The sequence below is a fragment of the Salvelinus alpinus genome, chromosome 5 (assembly GCF_045679555.1).
Source record: "Salvelinus alpinus chromosome 5, SLU_Salpinus.1, whole genome shotgun sequence".
Taxonomy (NCBI): domain Eukaryota; kingdom Metazoa; phylum Chordata; class Actinopteri; order Salmoniformes; family Salmonidae; genus Salvelinus; species Salvelinus alpinus.
The window spans coordinates 12,200,379-12,217,483 of NC_092090.1; the positions used below are offsets into that span (position 1 = coordinate 12,200,379).

The window sequence follows — 17,105 nt, forward strand, 5'->3', positions numbered from 1 at the left end:
ATAAAACAAATATTTCATGAAGGTAAAGTCATGTGAGTAAATGATGGTTAGTAAGTGATAAACAGTAATGGACAGTCACTACCATCATGGAACTTGTATTCATAGTTTTATTCTGTGTTACAGCATTCAACCAACATAATGCGTAGTGCATGTAATGTATTTTTTTTTAAATGATCGAAACCGAACCATAATTATTTAAAAAAATAATCGAACCGAAACTGAACCGACATTAAAAAGCACTAATCGGTCAGCACTAGCAGTAGGCTAGTGCTCTCTCACATTCAGGTCATCAGGTAAGGTAGGTTAATGTGTACCTGACAACAGAACCTGTCATCACTAGAACGCTACATTACTTTTCCCAATTAAAACCCTTGTATGAGGCAAGCAAACCAGTGTCCCTCGTTCACTATCAAGGATGGTCAAGGTCATTTAAATGAATTCCGCATTGTAACTTTACACAGAGACAGTCAAGCATGGTATTGTTACTTGTGTTAACAGCTGCCATATCATTACAGGACACAAACTGCCAGTAGGGTATGGTATGCTTTCGTGGAGTTAATTGGTAAAGAGATGGGAAGAGCGTGTGGGAGAGAGAGATAACGAAAGAGAGGGAGAGAGAGAGATAACGAAAGAGAGGGGAGAGAGGGGGAGAGAGCGACAGAGAGAGAGAGAGAGAGAGAGAGAGAGAGAGAGAGAGTGTGTGTGTGTGTACTGTTGGTCTATGCTGTTTTGAGGGGTCAACACTCACCAACTCAACACTCACAGCTGCAAATTATTGTTGTTCAATGCTGCCCAGAGGGCACTGCCTCCCCTTTTGTGCGATCAAGCGCGAAACAAGCACGCACAAGTAAGTCAACTGATGATAAGTAGTAGTCTAACCGTCCAGCAACAGGTAGGGGACATTTCTTCCGTAATTTAACATGGGTCGGATACTTGCTCTACCAATGTAAGCTATTATAATAGGATTTCGGGAAAGCGGCGGTCAGCGAGACATATCCGACAAGGCAGCGGCTTTAGTACGTTTTTTGTTGTTGTTTTTTTCGCTCACCGCATGCAGGCTCTGTTTTGTCCCACTTCATTTATCCACCAAGTCGGCATTAGACGGAGACTAAAGCGTGTGTCCGTCCCATTGATGAGAAAACAAACCAGGCTACAAACAGCATGTCATCTCCAGACAAGACAACCCAAAGGAATGAAGTCCTGAATAACATACGGAGGTCCTCGATGGTGGCGGGACATGGGAGAAAACAGACGGAGTTTGAGATGTCACAAGCCGCGTCAGCCTCACAACCTGGGGCGCTTATTTCTAACAACAGGTTTCTGTGTGACGCCGAGGGCATCACCATTCACACAACTGTCACTCGACCGTCGATGTCTCACCTACCCGGGCTCAATCTGAACCCCCGGATGTCCGTATACAGCACAACTCGTCGAGTTACCGTCAGCCGTGCTTACATTCAAGGACGCGCTTATAACTTTCTGGAAAGACCATCTGGGTGGAAATGCTTCGTGTATCACTTCTCGGTGTGAGTGTTTATGATGAATAACGTTGATATAACAATAACACATTACTTGCATTTGTCAACCATGCCAAGTGCTTTGTGGGCGTTTTGCCAAGTGCCAAATGGTTCAAAGCAGTTCAAGGGCATGACACTAGGCTATCCTTTGGAGTATTTCTAGTAGTCCTAATACAATACTATACACGTGATTAACGGTACAATTATGTTACTGGATTACACTGTAGGCTATAAAATGGAGGCTATATGTAGATTTATACAGCTGAACAAACTCACTTCAGTATTTAATGAACATCATGTGGGCACTGACGTCAGACTGCTATTATGTAGCATTGACCGTTTTATCTGAACGTGGAATTTTTGCCAAACTCCATGGGCTGTTTCCTGGACACATATTAAGCCTATGACTGGTCTAAAAATACTGAGCTTCTCAGTTGAGCAGACTTTTTAGTCTAGGATTAGGCTGTGTCTGTGTCTGAGAAACCAGCCCTATATCATCATGTTGTCCAGGGGAAACCAGCCCCATATCATCATGTTGCCCAGGGGAAACCAGCCCTATATCATCATGTTGTCCAGGGGAAACCAGCCCTATATCATCATGTTGTCCAGGGGAAACCAGCCCTATATCATCATGTTGCCCAGGGGAAACCAGCCCTATATCATCATGTTGCCCAGGGACGTGGGCATACTGTAAGTGTTTCAGGGGCCTGATCTCTGGCTGAGGAATGTTCAGTCTGAAGAACCAACCCCCAGTGCTCAGTATCTCCTCTCACTGGAGTTGATAGCAGGCAGCTAAACTTGGCAGGCTGGCTGCTTTGAGAGCAGTAGCCTGATACTGCCACTCTATGACCTGCTGGTGTGGGATGGGGGATGCCTGATGCAGGCTGGCTGCTTTGGGTGAGCCTGATGCATCAGGGCCGAGATAGTCCTGGTGCATCAGGGCCGAGATAGTCCTGGTGCATCAGGGCCGAGATAGTCCTGATGCATCAGGGCAGAGATAGTCCTGATGCATCAGGGCAGAGATAGTCCTGGTGCATCAGGGCAGAGATAGTCCTGGTGCATCAGGGCAGAGATAGTCCTGATGCACCAGGGCAGAGATAGTCCTGGTGCATCAGGGCAGAGATAGTCCTGGTGCATCAGGGCAGAGATAGTCCTGGTGCATCAGGGCAGAGATAGTCCTGGTGCATCAGGGCAGAGATAGTCCTGGTGCATCAGGGCAGAGATAGTCCTGATGCACCAGGGCAGAGATAGTCCTGGTGCATCAGGGCAGAGATAGTCCTGGTGCATCAGGGCAGAGATAGTCCTGGTGCATCAGGGCAGAGATAGTCCTGGTGCATCAGGGCAGAGATAGTCCTGGTGCATCAGGGCAGAGATAGTCCTGATGCATCAGGGCAGAGATAGTCCTGATGCATCAGGGCAGAGATAGTCCTGATGCATCAGGGCAGAGATAGTCCTGGTGCATCAGGGCAGAGATAGTCCTGGTGCATCAGGGCAGAGATAGTCCTGGTGCATCAGGGCAGAGATAGTCCTGATGCATCAGGGCAGAGATAGTCCTGGTGCATCAGGGCAGAGATAGTCCTGATGCATCAGGGCAGAGCTAGTCCTGATGCATCAGGGCAGAGATAGTCCTGGTGCATCAGGGCAGAGATAGTCCTGGTGCATCAGGGCAGAGATAGTCCTGATGCACCAGGGCAGAGATAGTCCTGGTGCATCAGGGCAGAGATAGTCCTGGTGCATCAGGGCAGAGATAGTCCTGATGCATCAGGGCAGAGATAGTCCTGGTGCATCAGGGCAGAGATAGTCCTGGTGCATCAGGGCAGAGATAGTCCTGATGCACCAGGGCAGAGATAGTCCTGGTGCATCAGGGCAGAGATAGTCCTGGTGCATCAGGGCAGAGATAGTCCTGGTGCATCAGGGCAGAGATAGTCCTGGTGCATCAGGGCAGAGATAGTCCTGATGCACCAGGGCAGAGATAGTCCTGGTGCATCAGGGCAGAGATAGTCCTGGTGCATCAGGGCAGAGATAGTCCTGGTGCATCAGGGCAGAGATAGTCCTGGTGCATCAGGGCAGAGATAGTCCTGATGCACCAGGGCAGAGATAGTCCTGGTGCATCAGGGCAGAGATAGTCCTGGTGCATCAGGGCAGAGATAGTCCTGGTGCATCAGGGCAGAGATAGTCCTGGTGCATCAGGGCAGAGATAGTCCTGGTGCATCAGGGCAGAGATAGTCCTGATGCATCAGGGCAGAGATAGTCCTGGTGCATCAGGGCAGAGATAGTCCTGGTGCATCAGGGCAGAGATAGTCCTGGTGCATCAGGGCAGAGATAGTCCTGATGCATCAGGGCAGAGATAGTCCTGGTGCATCAGGGCAGAGATAGTCCTGATGCATCAGGGCAGAGATAGTCCTGATGCATCAGGGCAGAGATAGTCCTGGTGCATCAGGGCAGAGATAGTCCTGGTGCACCAGGGCAGAGATAGTCCTGGTGCACCAGGGCAGAGATAGTCCTGGTGCATCAGGGCAGAGATAGTCCTGGTGCATCAGGGCAGAGATAGTCCTGATGCACCAGGGCAGAGATAGTCCTGGTGCATCAGGGCAGAGATAGTCCTGGTGCATCAGGGCAGAGATAGTCCTGGTGCATCAGGGCAGAGATAGTCCTGATGCATCAGGGCAGAGATAGTCCTGATGCATCAGGGCAGAGATAGTCCTGGTGCATCAGGGCAGAGATAGTCCTGGTGCATCAGGGCAGAGATAGTCCTGGTGCATCAGGGCAGAGATAGTCCTGGTGCATCAGGGCAGAGATAGTCCTGGTGCATCAGGGCAGAGATAGTCCTGATGCATCAGGGCAGAGATAGTCCTGGTGCATCAGGGCAGAGATAGTCCTGATGCATCAGGGCAGAGATAGTCCTGGTGCATCAGGGCAGAGATAGTCCTGGTGCATCAGGGCAGAGATAGTCCTGGTGCATCAGGGCAGAGATAGTCCTGGTGCATCAGGGCAGAGATAGTCCTGGTGCATCAGGGCAGAGATAGTCCTGGTGCATCAGGGCAGAGATAGTCCTGATGCATCAGGGCAGAGATAGTCCTGATGCATCAGGGCAGAGATAGTCCTGGTGCATCAGGGCAGAGATAGTCCTGGTGCATCAGGGCAGAGATAGTCCTGATAGCACTGGATGCCAATGGACCACCACTACAGATGCCCCCTTGTTTCCGCAAATGTTGCCTACTAAACAACTACTTAATAGATGAATTTGTATTTAGGCAGTATTTTCCTCACCTGTTAAAAGGCCTATCACAGCACTGTCTTAATTGTGACATATCAGATGTTAAGAGTCTGGACAGTTGGGTTCTAACTTTCTAAGTAACTTTACAAAGCCAAAACCATCTTAACAAGGTAACGTCTAGCGTTACAATGGAGATGTAAGGTATAACCTTTCCTTTTTTTACACTAAACTCACACTTGTCTTTTCTTACTACCACTGACTTTGCTGATAGCTGCTTTAACGAGGGAAGTATTTACTATAGCTAGGTGTCCCTCCAATTGGCGACAGTTTTTCATGCGAATATTCTAAAATCCTAATGTTCCCACCAGATTTGTGTTTCCATCAAATTTACTCGTGGCAAATAAAAAGGCTGTGCGTGATGACGTAGTGCACATAAAAATACATTTTCGCGGTTAAATTCCATGTACGGAATAAAAAAATACAAATTACATTGATTTCCATCGCATTTTCAACTGTGATAGTTTTCTCACAAAAAAATTGTTGCGTTATGTAGAGAGTGTGCCCACTCTAGTATTGGCACGGTGTGTTCTAGCCAACAGCGCGCAGATACGCATAGCCGACATTACATGATGAGATTATTATGGACAAAAGAGAAAGATTATTTTTATTTGTCAAATGGCAGCTAAACATCGATGATCATGTCATCAGAATAAGACCTTTGATTTTTTGGGGGGGAGGAGGAGCTTCAAACTCATCACTTTGCACTTTCACCAACCTGTGAATTTGATCAGAATGTATTTAATCTGTAGCCTAATACACTGCATGCTTTCAAGACGAGTCGTAGTGGGAGGACCACACAACATGTCATCGTGTGACTCAAAGTTGACTTTGATATATGATGGTTATTATATCAATATTTGCACATAAAAGCGTTTCCAATTAAATTTCTCGCGTAATAATTCATTTTACTGACACAAGAAGATCCCACCTTGTCTATTTTTTGTTGTTGTCGACTTTTGGAAAGTATACATAATTGTTTTCTGTTTCCATGTCAAGCCTGTCATGACATTATTATTTTTTTATCCGAAATGTACTTTACTTACATGAAAAGGTTGGATGGAAACCTGGTTTATAACTGTGATATGTGGTTATCTCACCTAGCTACCTTGAGATGAATGCACCAACTTTAAGTCACTCTGGATACTAGCGTCTGCTAAATAACTCAAATGTAATGTTAATGTTATTTCATTGTTGTGTAACTATAAGAGTGGGAGGCAGGAATGAACATTGGCTTATCACTGACCCAGAGTGAGCGCTCCAGACAGAGTGCTATCAGGACTGCAGGACCTCCCCCACAAGAGAGAGAGAGAGAGAGAGAGAGAGAGAGAGAGAGAGAGAGAGAGAGAGTGTGTGTGTGTGTGTGTGTGTGTGTGTGTGTGTGTGTGTGTGTGTGTGTGTGTGTGTGTGTGTGTGTGTGTGTGTGTGTGTGTGTGTGTGTGTGTGTGTGTGTGTGTGTGTGTGTGTGTGTGTGTGTTTGCATGGTTGAATAGTTCCGTTACACCATGACCTCTGTAGTGTTGGCATGTTGCCTCAAGCTATGTGCTTGTGCTACTTACTGTATCCTGTTTACAATGCTTCCATTGATAATGACATGGCAACATGTTGTTGGATACATACATTTACTTTCAGATCCTTAGACTGTACTAAACATTGTTGAGTCATGACGTTCACAATGATTGAGCTGTATAACAGGGAGACTGAGACCCGACACAGTGACACTGCCACATGAAACTATCACATTGTCCCTTCGCTCCACAAGACAGCCGTCTATGACGTCACAAGTCCACCTGCTTTTAGACGTGTTCTATCATAGAGAGTGCCTGATAGTAAAACCTTATGATGTGATTACCTGTCCACAGTGCTGCTGTCTACCCCTCTCTGCTCTGTCCTGCTACCCCCTGCAGACGCAGTAGACTGGAAGAGATCCTGCCCATCAATAATACATGGAGCTTGGAGATGTGATGATTACAGTATTGTGTAGAGCTCAATAGTGCCCACACAGCCCACCATATAGGGGCCAGTAAAGCCCATGTTATTTGTATTTATTATGGATCCCCGTTAGTTCCTGCCAAGGCAGCATTTACTTTTCCTGGGGTTTATTATGGATCCCCATTAGTTCCTGCCAAGGCAGCAGCTACTCTTCCTGGGGTTTATTATGGATCCCCATTAGTTCCTGCCAAGGCAGCAGCTACTCTTCCTGGTGTTTATTATGGATCCTCATTAGTTCCTGCCAAGGCAGCAGCTACTCTACCTGGTGTTTATTATGGATCCCCATTAGTTCCTGCCAAGGCAGCAGCTACTCTTCCTGGTGTTTATTATGGATCCACATTAGTTCCTGCCAAGGCAGCAGCTACTCTTCCTGGTGTTTATTATGGATCCCCATTAGTTCCTGCCAAGGCAGCAGCTACTCTTCCTGGTGTTTATTATGGATCCCCATTAGTTCCTGCCAAGGCAGCAGCTACTCTTCCTGGGGTTTATTATGGATCCCCATTAGTTCCTGCCAAGGCAGCAGCTACTCTTCCTGGGGTCCAGCAACATTAAGGCAGTTATATACAATTACAAATATTACATGACATTACATTTCATAACACTTTTCACAATGCATTCAGTGTGTGCCCTCAGGCCACTACTCTACTACCACATATCTACAATACATGTGTTTGTATGTGTAGAGTGTGTAGAGTGCTTGTGTTAGCATGTGCGTGTGTGCGTGTGTATCCGTGTGTGCGTGTGTCTTCACAGTCCCAGCTGTTTCATAAGGTTCTATCTGTTTTTTAAATGATTCTACTTGCATCAATTACTTGATGTGGAATAGAGTTCCATGTAGCCATGACTATGTAGTACTGTGTGCCTCCCATAGTCTGTTCTACTGGCTGCTTCACAGTGGATCCCTCTTCTTCTCTGTTCTACTGGCTGCTGCACAGTGGATCCCTCTTCTTCTCTGTTCTACTGGCTGCTGCACAGTTGATCCCTCTTCTTCTCTGTTCTACTAGCTGCTTCACAGTGGACCCCTCTTCTTCTCTGTTCTACTGGCTGCTGCACAGTGGATCCCTCTACTTCTCTGTTCTACTGGCTGCTGCACAGTGGATCCCTCTTCTTCTCTGTTCTACTGGCTGCTGCACAGTGGATCCCTCTTCTTCTCTGTTCTACTGGCTGCTGCACAGTTGATCCCTCTTCTTCTCTGTTCTACTAGCTGCTTCACAGTGGACCCCTCTTCTTCTCTGTTCTACTAGCTGCTGCACAGTGGATCCCTCTTCTTCTCTGTTCTACTGGCTGCTGCACAGTGGATCCCTCTTCTTCTCTGTTCTACTAGCTGCTTCACAGTGGATCCCTCTTCTTCTCTGTTCTACTGGCTGCTGCACAGTGGATCCCTCTTCTTCTCTGTTCTACTGGCTGCTGCACAGTGGATCCCTCTTCTTCTCTGTTCTACTGGCTGCTGCACAGTGGATCCCTCTTCTTCTCTGTTCTACTAGCTGCTTCACAGTGGATCCCTCTTCTTCTCTGTTCTACTGGCTGCTGCACAGTGGATCCCTCTTCTTCTCTGTTTTACTGGCTGCTGCATAGTTGATCCCTCTTCTTCTCTGTTTTACTGGCTGCTGCACAGTGGATCCCTCTTCTTCTCTGTTTTACTGGCTGCTGCACAGTGGATCCCTCCTCTTCTCTGTTCTACTGGCTGCTGCACAGTGGATCCCTCTTCTTCTCTGTTTTACTGGCTGCTGCACAGTGGATCCCGCTTCTTCTCTGTTTTACTGGCTGCTGCACAGTGGATCCCTCCTCTTCTCTGTTCTACTGGCTGCTGCACAGTGGATCCCTCTTCTTCTCTGTTTTACTGGCTGCTGCACAGTGGATCCCTCTTCTTCTCTGTTCTACTGGCTGCTTCACAGTGGATCCCTCTTCTTCTCTGTTCTACTGGCTGCTGCACAGTGGATCCCCCTTCTTCTCTGTTTTACTGGCCGCTGCACAGTGGATCCCTCTTCTTGTCTGTTCTACTGGCTGCTTCACAGTGGATCCCTCTTCTCTTTTCTACTGGCTGCTGCACAGTGGATCCCCCTTCTTTGTTGTACTGGCTGCTGCACAGTGGATCCCTCTTCTTCTCTGTTCTACTGGCTGCTGCACAGTGGATCCCTCTTCTTCTCTGTTTTACTGGCTGCTGCACAGTGGATCCCTCCTCTTCTCTGTTCTACTGGCTGCTGCACAGTGGATCCCTCTTCTTCTCTGTTCTACTGGCTGCTGCACAGTGGATCCCGCTTCTTCTCTGTTTTACTGGCTGCTGCACAGTGGATCCCTCCTCTTCTCTGTTCTACTGGCTGCTGCACAGTGGATCCCTCTTCTTCTCTGTTTTACTGGCTGCTGCACAGTGGATCCCTCTTCTTCTCTGTTCTACTGGCTGCTTCACAGTGGATCCCTCTTCTTCTCTGTTCTACTGGCTGCTGCACAGTGGATCCCTCTTCTTCTCTGTTTTACTGGCCGCTGCACAGTGGATCCCTCTTCTTGTCTGTTTTACTGGCCGCTGCACAGTGGATCCCTCTTCTTGTCTGTTCTACTGGCTGCTGCACAGTGGATCCCTCCTCTTCTCTGTTCTACTGGCTGCTGCACAGTGGATCCCTCTTCTTCTCTGTTCTACTGGCTGCTGCACAGTGGATCCCGCTTCTTCTCTGTTTTACTGGCTGCTGCACAGTGGATCCCTCCTCTTCTCTGTTCTACTGGCTGCTGCACAGTGGATCCCTCTTCTTCTCTGTTTTACTGGCTGCTGCACAGTGGATCCCTCTTCTTCTCTGTTCTACTGGCTGCTTCACAGTGGATCCCTCTTCTTCTCTGTTCTACTGGCTGCTGCACAGTGGATCCCCCTTCTTCTCTGTTCTACTGGCTGCTTCACAGTGGATCCCTCTTCTCTTTTCTACTGGCTGCTGCACAGTGGATCCCTCTTCTCTGTTTTACTGGCTGCTGCACAGTGGATCCCTCCTCTTCTCTGTTCTACTGGCTGCTGCACAGTGGATCCCTCTTCTTCTCTGTTTTACTGGCTGCTGCACAGTGGATCCCTCTTCTTCTCTGTTCTACTGGCTGCTTCACAGTGGATCCCTCTTCTTCTCTGTTCTACTGGCTGCTGCACAGTGGATCCCCCTTCTTCTCTGTTCTACTGGCTGCTTCACAGTGGATCCCTCTTCTCTTTTCTACTGGCTGCTGCACAGTGGATCCCTCTTCTTTGTTGTACTGGCTGCTACACAGTGGATCCCTCTTCTTCTCTGTTCTACTGGCTGCTGCACAGTGGATCCCTCTTCTTCTCTGTTTTACTGGCTGCTGCACAGTGGATCCCTCTTCTTCTCTGTTTTACTGGCCGCTGCACAGTGGATCCCTCTTCTTGTCTGTTTTACTGGCCGCTGCACAGTGGATCCCTCTTCTTGTCTGTTCTACTGGCTGCTGCACAGTGGATCCCTCCTCTTCTCTGTTCTACTGGCTGCTGCACAGTGGATCCCTCTTCTTCTCTGTTCTACTGGCTGCTGCACAGTGGATCCCGCTTCTTCTCTGTTTTACTGGCTGCTGCACAGTGGATCCCTCCTCTTCTCTGTTCTACTGGCTGCTGCACAGTGGATCCCTCTTCTTCTCTGTTTTACTGGCTGCTGCACAGTGGATCCCTCTTCTTCTCTGTTCTACTGGCTGCTTCACAGTGGATCCCTCTTCTTCTCTGTTCTACTGGCTGCTGCACAGTGGATCCCCCTTCTTCTCTGTTCTACTGGCTGCTTCACAGTGGATCCCTCTTCTTGTCTGTTCTACTGGCTGCTTCACAGTGGATCCCTCTTCTCTTTTCTACTGGCTGCTGCACAGTGGATCCCCCTTCTTTGTTGTACTGGCTGCTGCACAGTGGATCCCTCTTCTTCTCTGTTCTACTGGCTGCTGCACAGTGGATCCCTCTTCTTCTCTGTTTTACTGGCTGCTGCACAGTGGATCCCTCCTCTTCTCTGTTCTACTGGCTGCTGCACAGTGGATCCCTCTTCTTCTCTGTTCTACTGGCTGCTGCACAGTGGATCCCGCTTCTTCTCTGTTTTACTGGCTGCTGCACAGTGGATCCCTCCTCTTCTCTGTTCTACTGGCTGCTGCACAGTGGATCCCTCTTCTTCTCTGTTTTACTGGCTGCTGCACAGTGGATCCCTCTTCTTCTCTGTTCTACTGGCTGCTTCACAGTGGATCCCTCTTCTTCTCTGTTCTACTGGCTGCTGCACAGTGGATCCCTCTTCTTCTCTGTTTTACTGGCCGCTGCACAGTGGATCCCTCTTCTTGTCTGTTTTACTGGCCGCTGCACAGTGGATCCCTCTTCTTGTCTGTTCTACTGGCTGCTGCACAGTGGATCCCTCCTCTTCTCTGTTCTACTGGCTGCTGCACAGTGGATCCCTCTTCTTCTCTGTTCTACTGGCTGCTGCACAGTGGATCCCGCTTCTTCTCTGTTTTACTGGCTGCTGCACAGTGGATCCCTCCTCTTCTCTGTTCTACTGGCTGCTGCACAGTGGATCCCTCTTCTTCTCTGTTTTACTGGCTGCTGCACAGTGGATCCCTCTTCTTCTCTGTTCTACTGGCTGCTTCACAGTGGATCCCTCTTCTTCTCTGTTCTACTGGCTGCTGCACAGTGGATCCCCCTTCTTCTCTGTTCTACTGGCTGCTTCACAGTGGATCCCTCTTCTCTTTTCTACTGGCTGCTGCACAGTGGATCCCTCTTCTCTGTTTTACTGGCTGCTGCACAGTGGATCCCTCCTCTTCTCTGTTCTACTGGCTGCTGCACAGTGGATCCCTCTTCTTCTCTGTTTTACTGGCTGCTGCACAGTGGATCCCTCTTCTTCTCTGTTCTACTGGCTGCTTCACAGTGGATCCCTCTTCTTCTCTGTTCTACTGGCTGCTGCACAGTGGATCCCCCTTCTTCTCTGTTCTACTGGCTGCTTCACAGTGGATCCCTCTTCTCTTTTCTACTGGCTGCTGCACAGTGGATCCCTCTTCTTTGTTGTACTGGCTGCTACACAGTGGATCCCTCTTCTTCTCTGTTCTACTGGCTGCTGCACAGTGGATCCCTCTTCTTCTCTGTTTTACTGGCTGCTGCACAGTGGATCCCTCTTCTTCTCTGTTTTACTGGCCGCTGCACAGTGGATCCCTCTTCTTGTCTGTTTTACTGGCCGCTGCACAGTGGATCCCTCTTCTTGTCTGTTCTACTGGCTGCTGCACAGTGGATCCCTCCTCTTCTCTGTTCTACTGGCTGCTGCACAGTGGATCCCTCTTCTTCTCTGTTCTACTGGCTGCTGCACAGTGGATCCCGCTTCTTCTCTGTTTTACTGGCTGCTGCACAGTGGATCCCTCCTCTTCTCTGTTCTACTGGCTGCTGCACAGTGGATCCCTCTTCTTCTCTGTTTTACTGGCTGCTGCACAGTGGATCCCTCTTCTTCTCTGTTCTACTGGCTGCTTCACAGTGGATCCCTCTTCTTCTCTGTTCTACTGGCTGCTGCACAGTGGATCCCCCTTCTTCTCTGTTCTACTGGCTGCTTCACAGTGGATCCCTCTTCTCTTTTCTACTGGCTGCTGCACAGTGGATCCCTCTTCTCTGTTTTACTGGCTGCTGCACAGTGGATCCCTCCTCTTCTCTGTTCTACTGGCTGCTGCACAGTGGATCCCTCTTCTTCTCTGTTTTAATGGCTGCTGCACAGTGGATCCCTCTTCTTCTCTGTTCTACTGGCTGCTTCACAGTGGATCCCTCTTCTTCTCTGTTCTACTGGCTGCTGCACAGTGGATCCCCCTTCTTCTCTGTTCTACTGGCTGCTTCACAGTGGATCCCTCTTCTCTTTTCTACTGGCTGCTGCACAGTGGATCCCTCTTCTTTGTTGTACTGGCTGCTACACAGTGGATCCCTCTTCTTCTCTGTTCTACTGGCTGCTGCACAGTGGATCCCTCTTCTTCTCTGTTTTACTGGCTGCTGCACAGTGGATCCCTCCTCTTCTCTGTTCTACTGGCTGCTGCACAGTGGATCCCTCTTCTTCTCTGTTCTACTGGCTGCTTCACAGTGGATCCCTCTTCTTCTCTGTTCTACTGGCTGCTGCACAGTGGATCCCTCTTCTTGTCTGTTCTACTGGCTGCTGCACAGTGGATCCCTCTTCTTCTCTGTTTTACTGGCTGCTTCACAGTGGATCCCTCTTCTCTTTTCTATGTGTGTTGAAGTGTGGTGGTGAGGTGATAAGGGCCTCAATGGAACAAACACTAACCGCAAACAAAACAGCAACCCCTCTCCCTACAGATGTGAGATCTTAATTTGATCACTCTTTTGTTGTAGATAATTTTCCTGCACTGCAGGAAATGCAAACCAGTAGTGTATTTGAGTTTTAAAAAAGCTTCTAAAGTTTGTATTTTCCACTTTGAAATTTCAGACTTGATTTGCCCTAACGAAAGATTTATCAACCCCGCCAAAAATGTCCGTAAATTGTAATCAACATAGTAATTAACATTTCCTGTTGCTGCAGGATTATTTTCCTGCTGTAGCAAACTGGCTCAAATTAAGATCCTACATCTGTAGTTTCCATCAATGCAAGTAACTTGTGTATTACCAACAGTTGGAAAGTGTTTTGACAGGCGCAAGGAGGCTAGTTGAGGGGGCCAGGGCTTCTATCTTAGTATTGCTATAGGTTCATACGGTAGGTCTTACTATCTGCCCACTGGTGTAGACCTACACAAAGTGCTGGATATCATCTCAATAGGATTCCCATTGACTGAGGGAAAGTCAGCCAACTTGTCAAGGGGTGGAAATGGACATTTACAACGTCATCTGCATTGTGTCTGGCTCAGAAGTGTTGTAGCAGCTTATCTTGTACAAAGAAAAGCACTTTATCTCAGTCCTCTTGAGGACTCACAGTGGTCTGATTGTTGGTTCAGTTGGAAAAAGAACCTATGACCTTGAGATCAAATAGAATGACAGGATGTTGTTGTCCTTTCAGAATGTCAGGGGCTGGCACGGTAGTGGCATTAGAATGTGTGTGTGTGTGTGTGTGTGTGTGTGTGTGTGTGTGTGTGTGTGTGTGTGTGTGTGTGTGTGTGTGTGTGTGTGTGTGTGTGTGTGTGTGTGTGTGTGTGTGTGTGTGTGTGTGTGTGTGTGTGTGTGTGTGTGTGTGTGTGTGTGTGTGTGCAGAATGTCTTTATGTTTGGTGTGATATAGGTGTGTTTGATCTGGTGACGCAAATAGTCCACGCCAGTTGAGGCCTGAGTTCAGCTGAGGTAGTTACTCTACTGGCTACAGGCCCACTGCTGCACTGCTCTACCCTGTTAGCACACTGCACGGCACGCACAGAGAAACTGACTCCACAGTCAAACACACCTAGTGGCTCATGAAGGATAGATACTGTACCTCATGTCGGTTTATGAATGAGAAAAAAACACTCAAAGTGGGTTAACACCACGAGTGTTTTAAATCATAGTTCTCAGCTTAAAGTGGGTTAACACCACGAGTGTTTTATGTCATAGTTATCAGCTTTAAAGCTCCAATATGTAACTTTTGGGGGGCGTCTGTGTATTCTCTTGACTGCTTTCAATCAATTCCCACATACATAAAGTGATTTGAATATTGTTCTGTCCTGCAGGTTCCTCATCGTGCTCACCTGTCTTGTCCTCAGTGTGCTCTCTACTATAGGACAGTATCAGGCTCTGGCACATGGCACGCTCTTCTGGGTGGTGAGTTATTATATTATTATATACTCTACTATAGGGTAGTACCAGGCTCTGACACTCTCTTCTGGGTGGTGAGTTATTATATACTCTACTATAGGGCAGTACCAGGCTCTGACACTCTCTTCTGGGTGGTGAGTTATTATATTATTATATACTCTACTATAGGGTAGTACCAGGCTCTGACACTCTCTTCTGGGTGGTGAGTTATTATATACTCTACTATAGGGTAGTACCAGGCTCTGACACTCTCTTCTGGGTGGTGAGTTATTATATACTCTACTATAGGGCAGTACCAGGCTCTGACACTCTCTTCTGGGTGGTGAATTATTATATACTCTACTATAGGGCAGTACCAGGCTCTGACACTCTCTTCTGGGTGGTGAGTTATTATATTATTATATACTCTACTATAGGGCAGTACCAGGCTCTGACACTCTCTTCTGGGTGGTGAGTTATTATATACTCTACTATAGGGTAGTACCAGGCTCTGACACTCTCTTCTGGGTGGTGAGTTATTATATACTCTACTATAGGGCAGTACCAGGCTCTGACACTCTCTTCTGGGTGGTGAGTTATTATATACTCTACTATAGGGCAGTACCAGGCTCTGACACTCTCTTCTGGGTGGTGAGTTATTATATACTCTACTATAGGGCAGTACCAGGCTCTGACACTCTCTTCTGGGTGGTGAGTTATTATATACTCTACTATAGGGCAGTACCAGGCTCTGACACTCTCTTCTGGGTGGTGAGTTATTATATTATTATATACTCTACTATAGGGCAGTACCAAGCTCTGACACTCTCTTCTGGGTGGTGAGTTATTATATACTCTACTATAGGGTAGTACCAGGCTCTGACACTCTCTTCTGGGTGGTGAGTTATTATATTATTATATACTCTACTATAGGGCAGTACCAGGCTCTGGCACTCTCTTCTGGGTGGTGAGTTATTATATTATTATATACTCTACTATAGGGCAGTACCAGGCTCTGACACTCTCTTCTGGGTGGTGAGTTATTATATACTCTACTATAGGGTAGTACCAGGCTCTGACACTCTCTTCTGGGTGGTGAGTTATTATATACTCTACTATAGGGTAGTACCAGGCTCTGACACTCTCTTCTGGGTGGTGAGTTATTATATACTCTACTATAGGGTAGTACCAGGCTCTGACACTCTCTTCTGGGTGGTGAGTTATTATATACTCTACTATAGGGCAGTACCAGGCTCTGACACTCTCTTCTGGGTGGTGAGTTATTATATACTCTACTATAGGGTAGTACCAGGCTCTGACACTCTCTTCTGGGTGGTGAGTTATTATTTTATTATATACTCTACTATAGGGCAGTACCAGGCTCTGACACCCTCTTCTGGGTGGTGAGTTATTATTTTATTATATACTCTACTATAGGGCAGTACCAGGCTCTGACACTCTCTTCTGGGTGGTGAGTTATTATATTATTATATACTCTACTATAGGGTAGTACCAGGCTCTGACACTCTCTTCTGGGTGGTGAGTTATTATATACTCTACTATAGGGCAGTACCAGGCTCTGACACTCTCTTCTGGGTGGTGAGTTATTATATACTCTACTATAGGGTAGTACCAGGCTCTGACACTCTCTTCTGGGTGGTGAGTTATTATATTATTATATACTCTACTATAGGGTAGTACCAGGCTCTGACACTCTCTTCTGGGTGGTGAATTATAATATACTCTACTATAGGGTAGTACCAGGCTCTGACACTCTCTTCTGGGTGGTGAGTTATTATATTATTATATACTCTACTATAGGGCAGTACCAGGCTCTGACACTCTCTTCTGGGTGGTGAGTTATTATATACTCTACTATAGGGCAGTACCAGGCTCTGACACTCTCTTCTGGGTGGTGAGTTATTATATACTCTACTATAGGGCAGTACCAGGCTCTGACACTCTCTTCTGGGTGGTGAGTTATTATATACTCTACTATAGGGTAGTACCAGGCTCTGACACTCTCTTCTGGGTGGTGAGTTATTATATTATTATATACTCTACTATAGGGTAGTACCAGGCTCTGACACTCTCTTCTGGGTGGTGAGTTATTATATTATTATATACTATACTATAGGGCAGTACCAGGCTCTGACACTCTCTTCTGGGAGGTGAGTTATTATATTATTATATACTCTACTATAGGGCAGTACCAGGCTCTGACACTCTCTTCTGGGTGGTGAGTTGGAACAGCAACATGCTCTTAGTTTAATGTATTTTATGAAGCTCATTTTACATCAGCAGTTGTCACAAAGTGCTTTACAGAAACCCAGCCTGAATCTTCAAAGAGCAAGCAATGCCCAGTGGCTAGGAAGAACTCCCTAGAAGGCAGAAACCTGGGATGAAACCTAGAGAGGAACCAGGCTCTGAGAGGTGGCCAGTCCTCCTCATGTTTACAGTCAGGTTTGGGTAATTCAGTAGGATATTTATGTTATTTACTGCCAAAGTGTAACACCCACCTGGGTGATGCCATGGGAGACAGAATGCTTACACTGAGGAGGGGACGGTTGATGAATCAGTCAGCCAATTAGGAATCAGTGGATACATTTATGCTTTTTGGTTACTTGCCAGTAGGCCAAACCCAAAAT

The 17,105-nt window shown here is 47.4% G+C and overlaps 1 protein-coding gene across 3 annotated transcripts in view; it reads left to right on the top strand.

Annotated features, from left to right (window-relative positions):
- The first annotated feature begins 768 nt into the window (after positions 1-768).
- Positions 769-17,105, top strand: part of kcnq1.1 (potassium voltage-gated channel, KQT-like subfamily, member 1.1) — a 41,804-nt gene continuing 25,467 nt past the window's right edge. Inside the window, exons 1-2 of one of the 3 annotated variants that reach the window (XM_071400637.1) lie at positions 769-1,526; positions 14,394-14,484. In XM_071400637.1, coding sequence (XP_071256738.1) covers positions 1,162-1,526; positions 14,394-14,484 — 456 coding nt within the window. In that variant the 5' untranslated portion in view covers positions 769-1,161. The remainder of the gene's footprint in view (positions 1,527-14,393; positions 14,485-17,105) is intronic. The other 2 variants (XM_071400635.1, XM_071400636.1) reach the window with 2 other exon arrangements.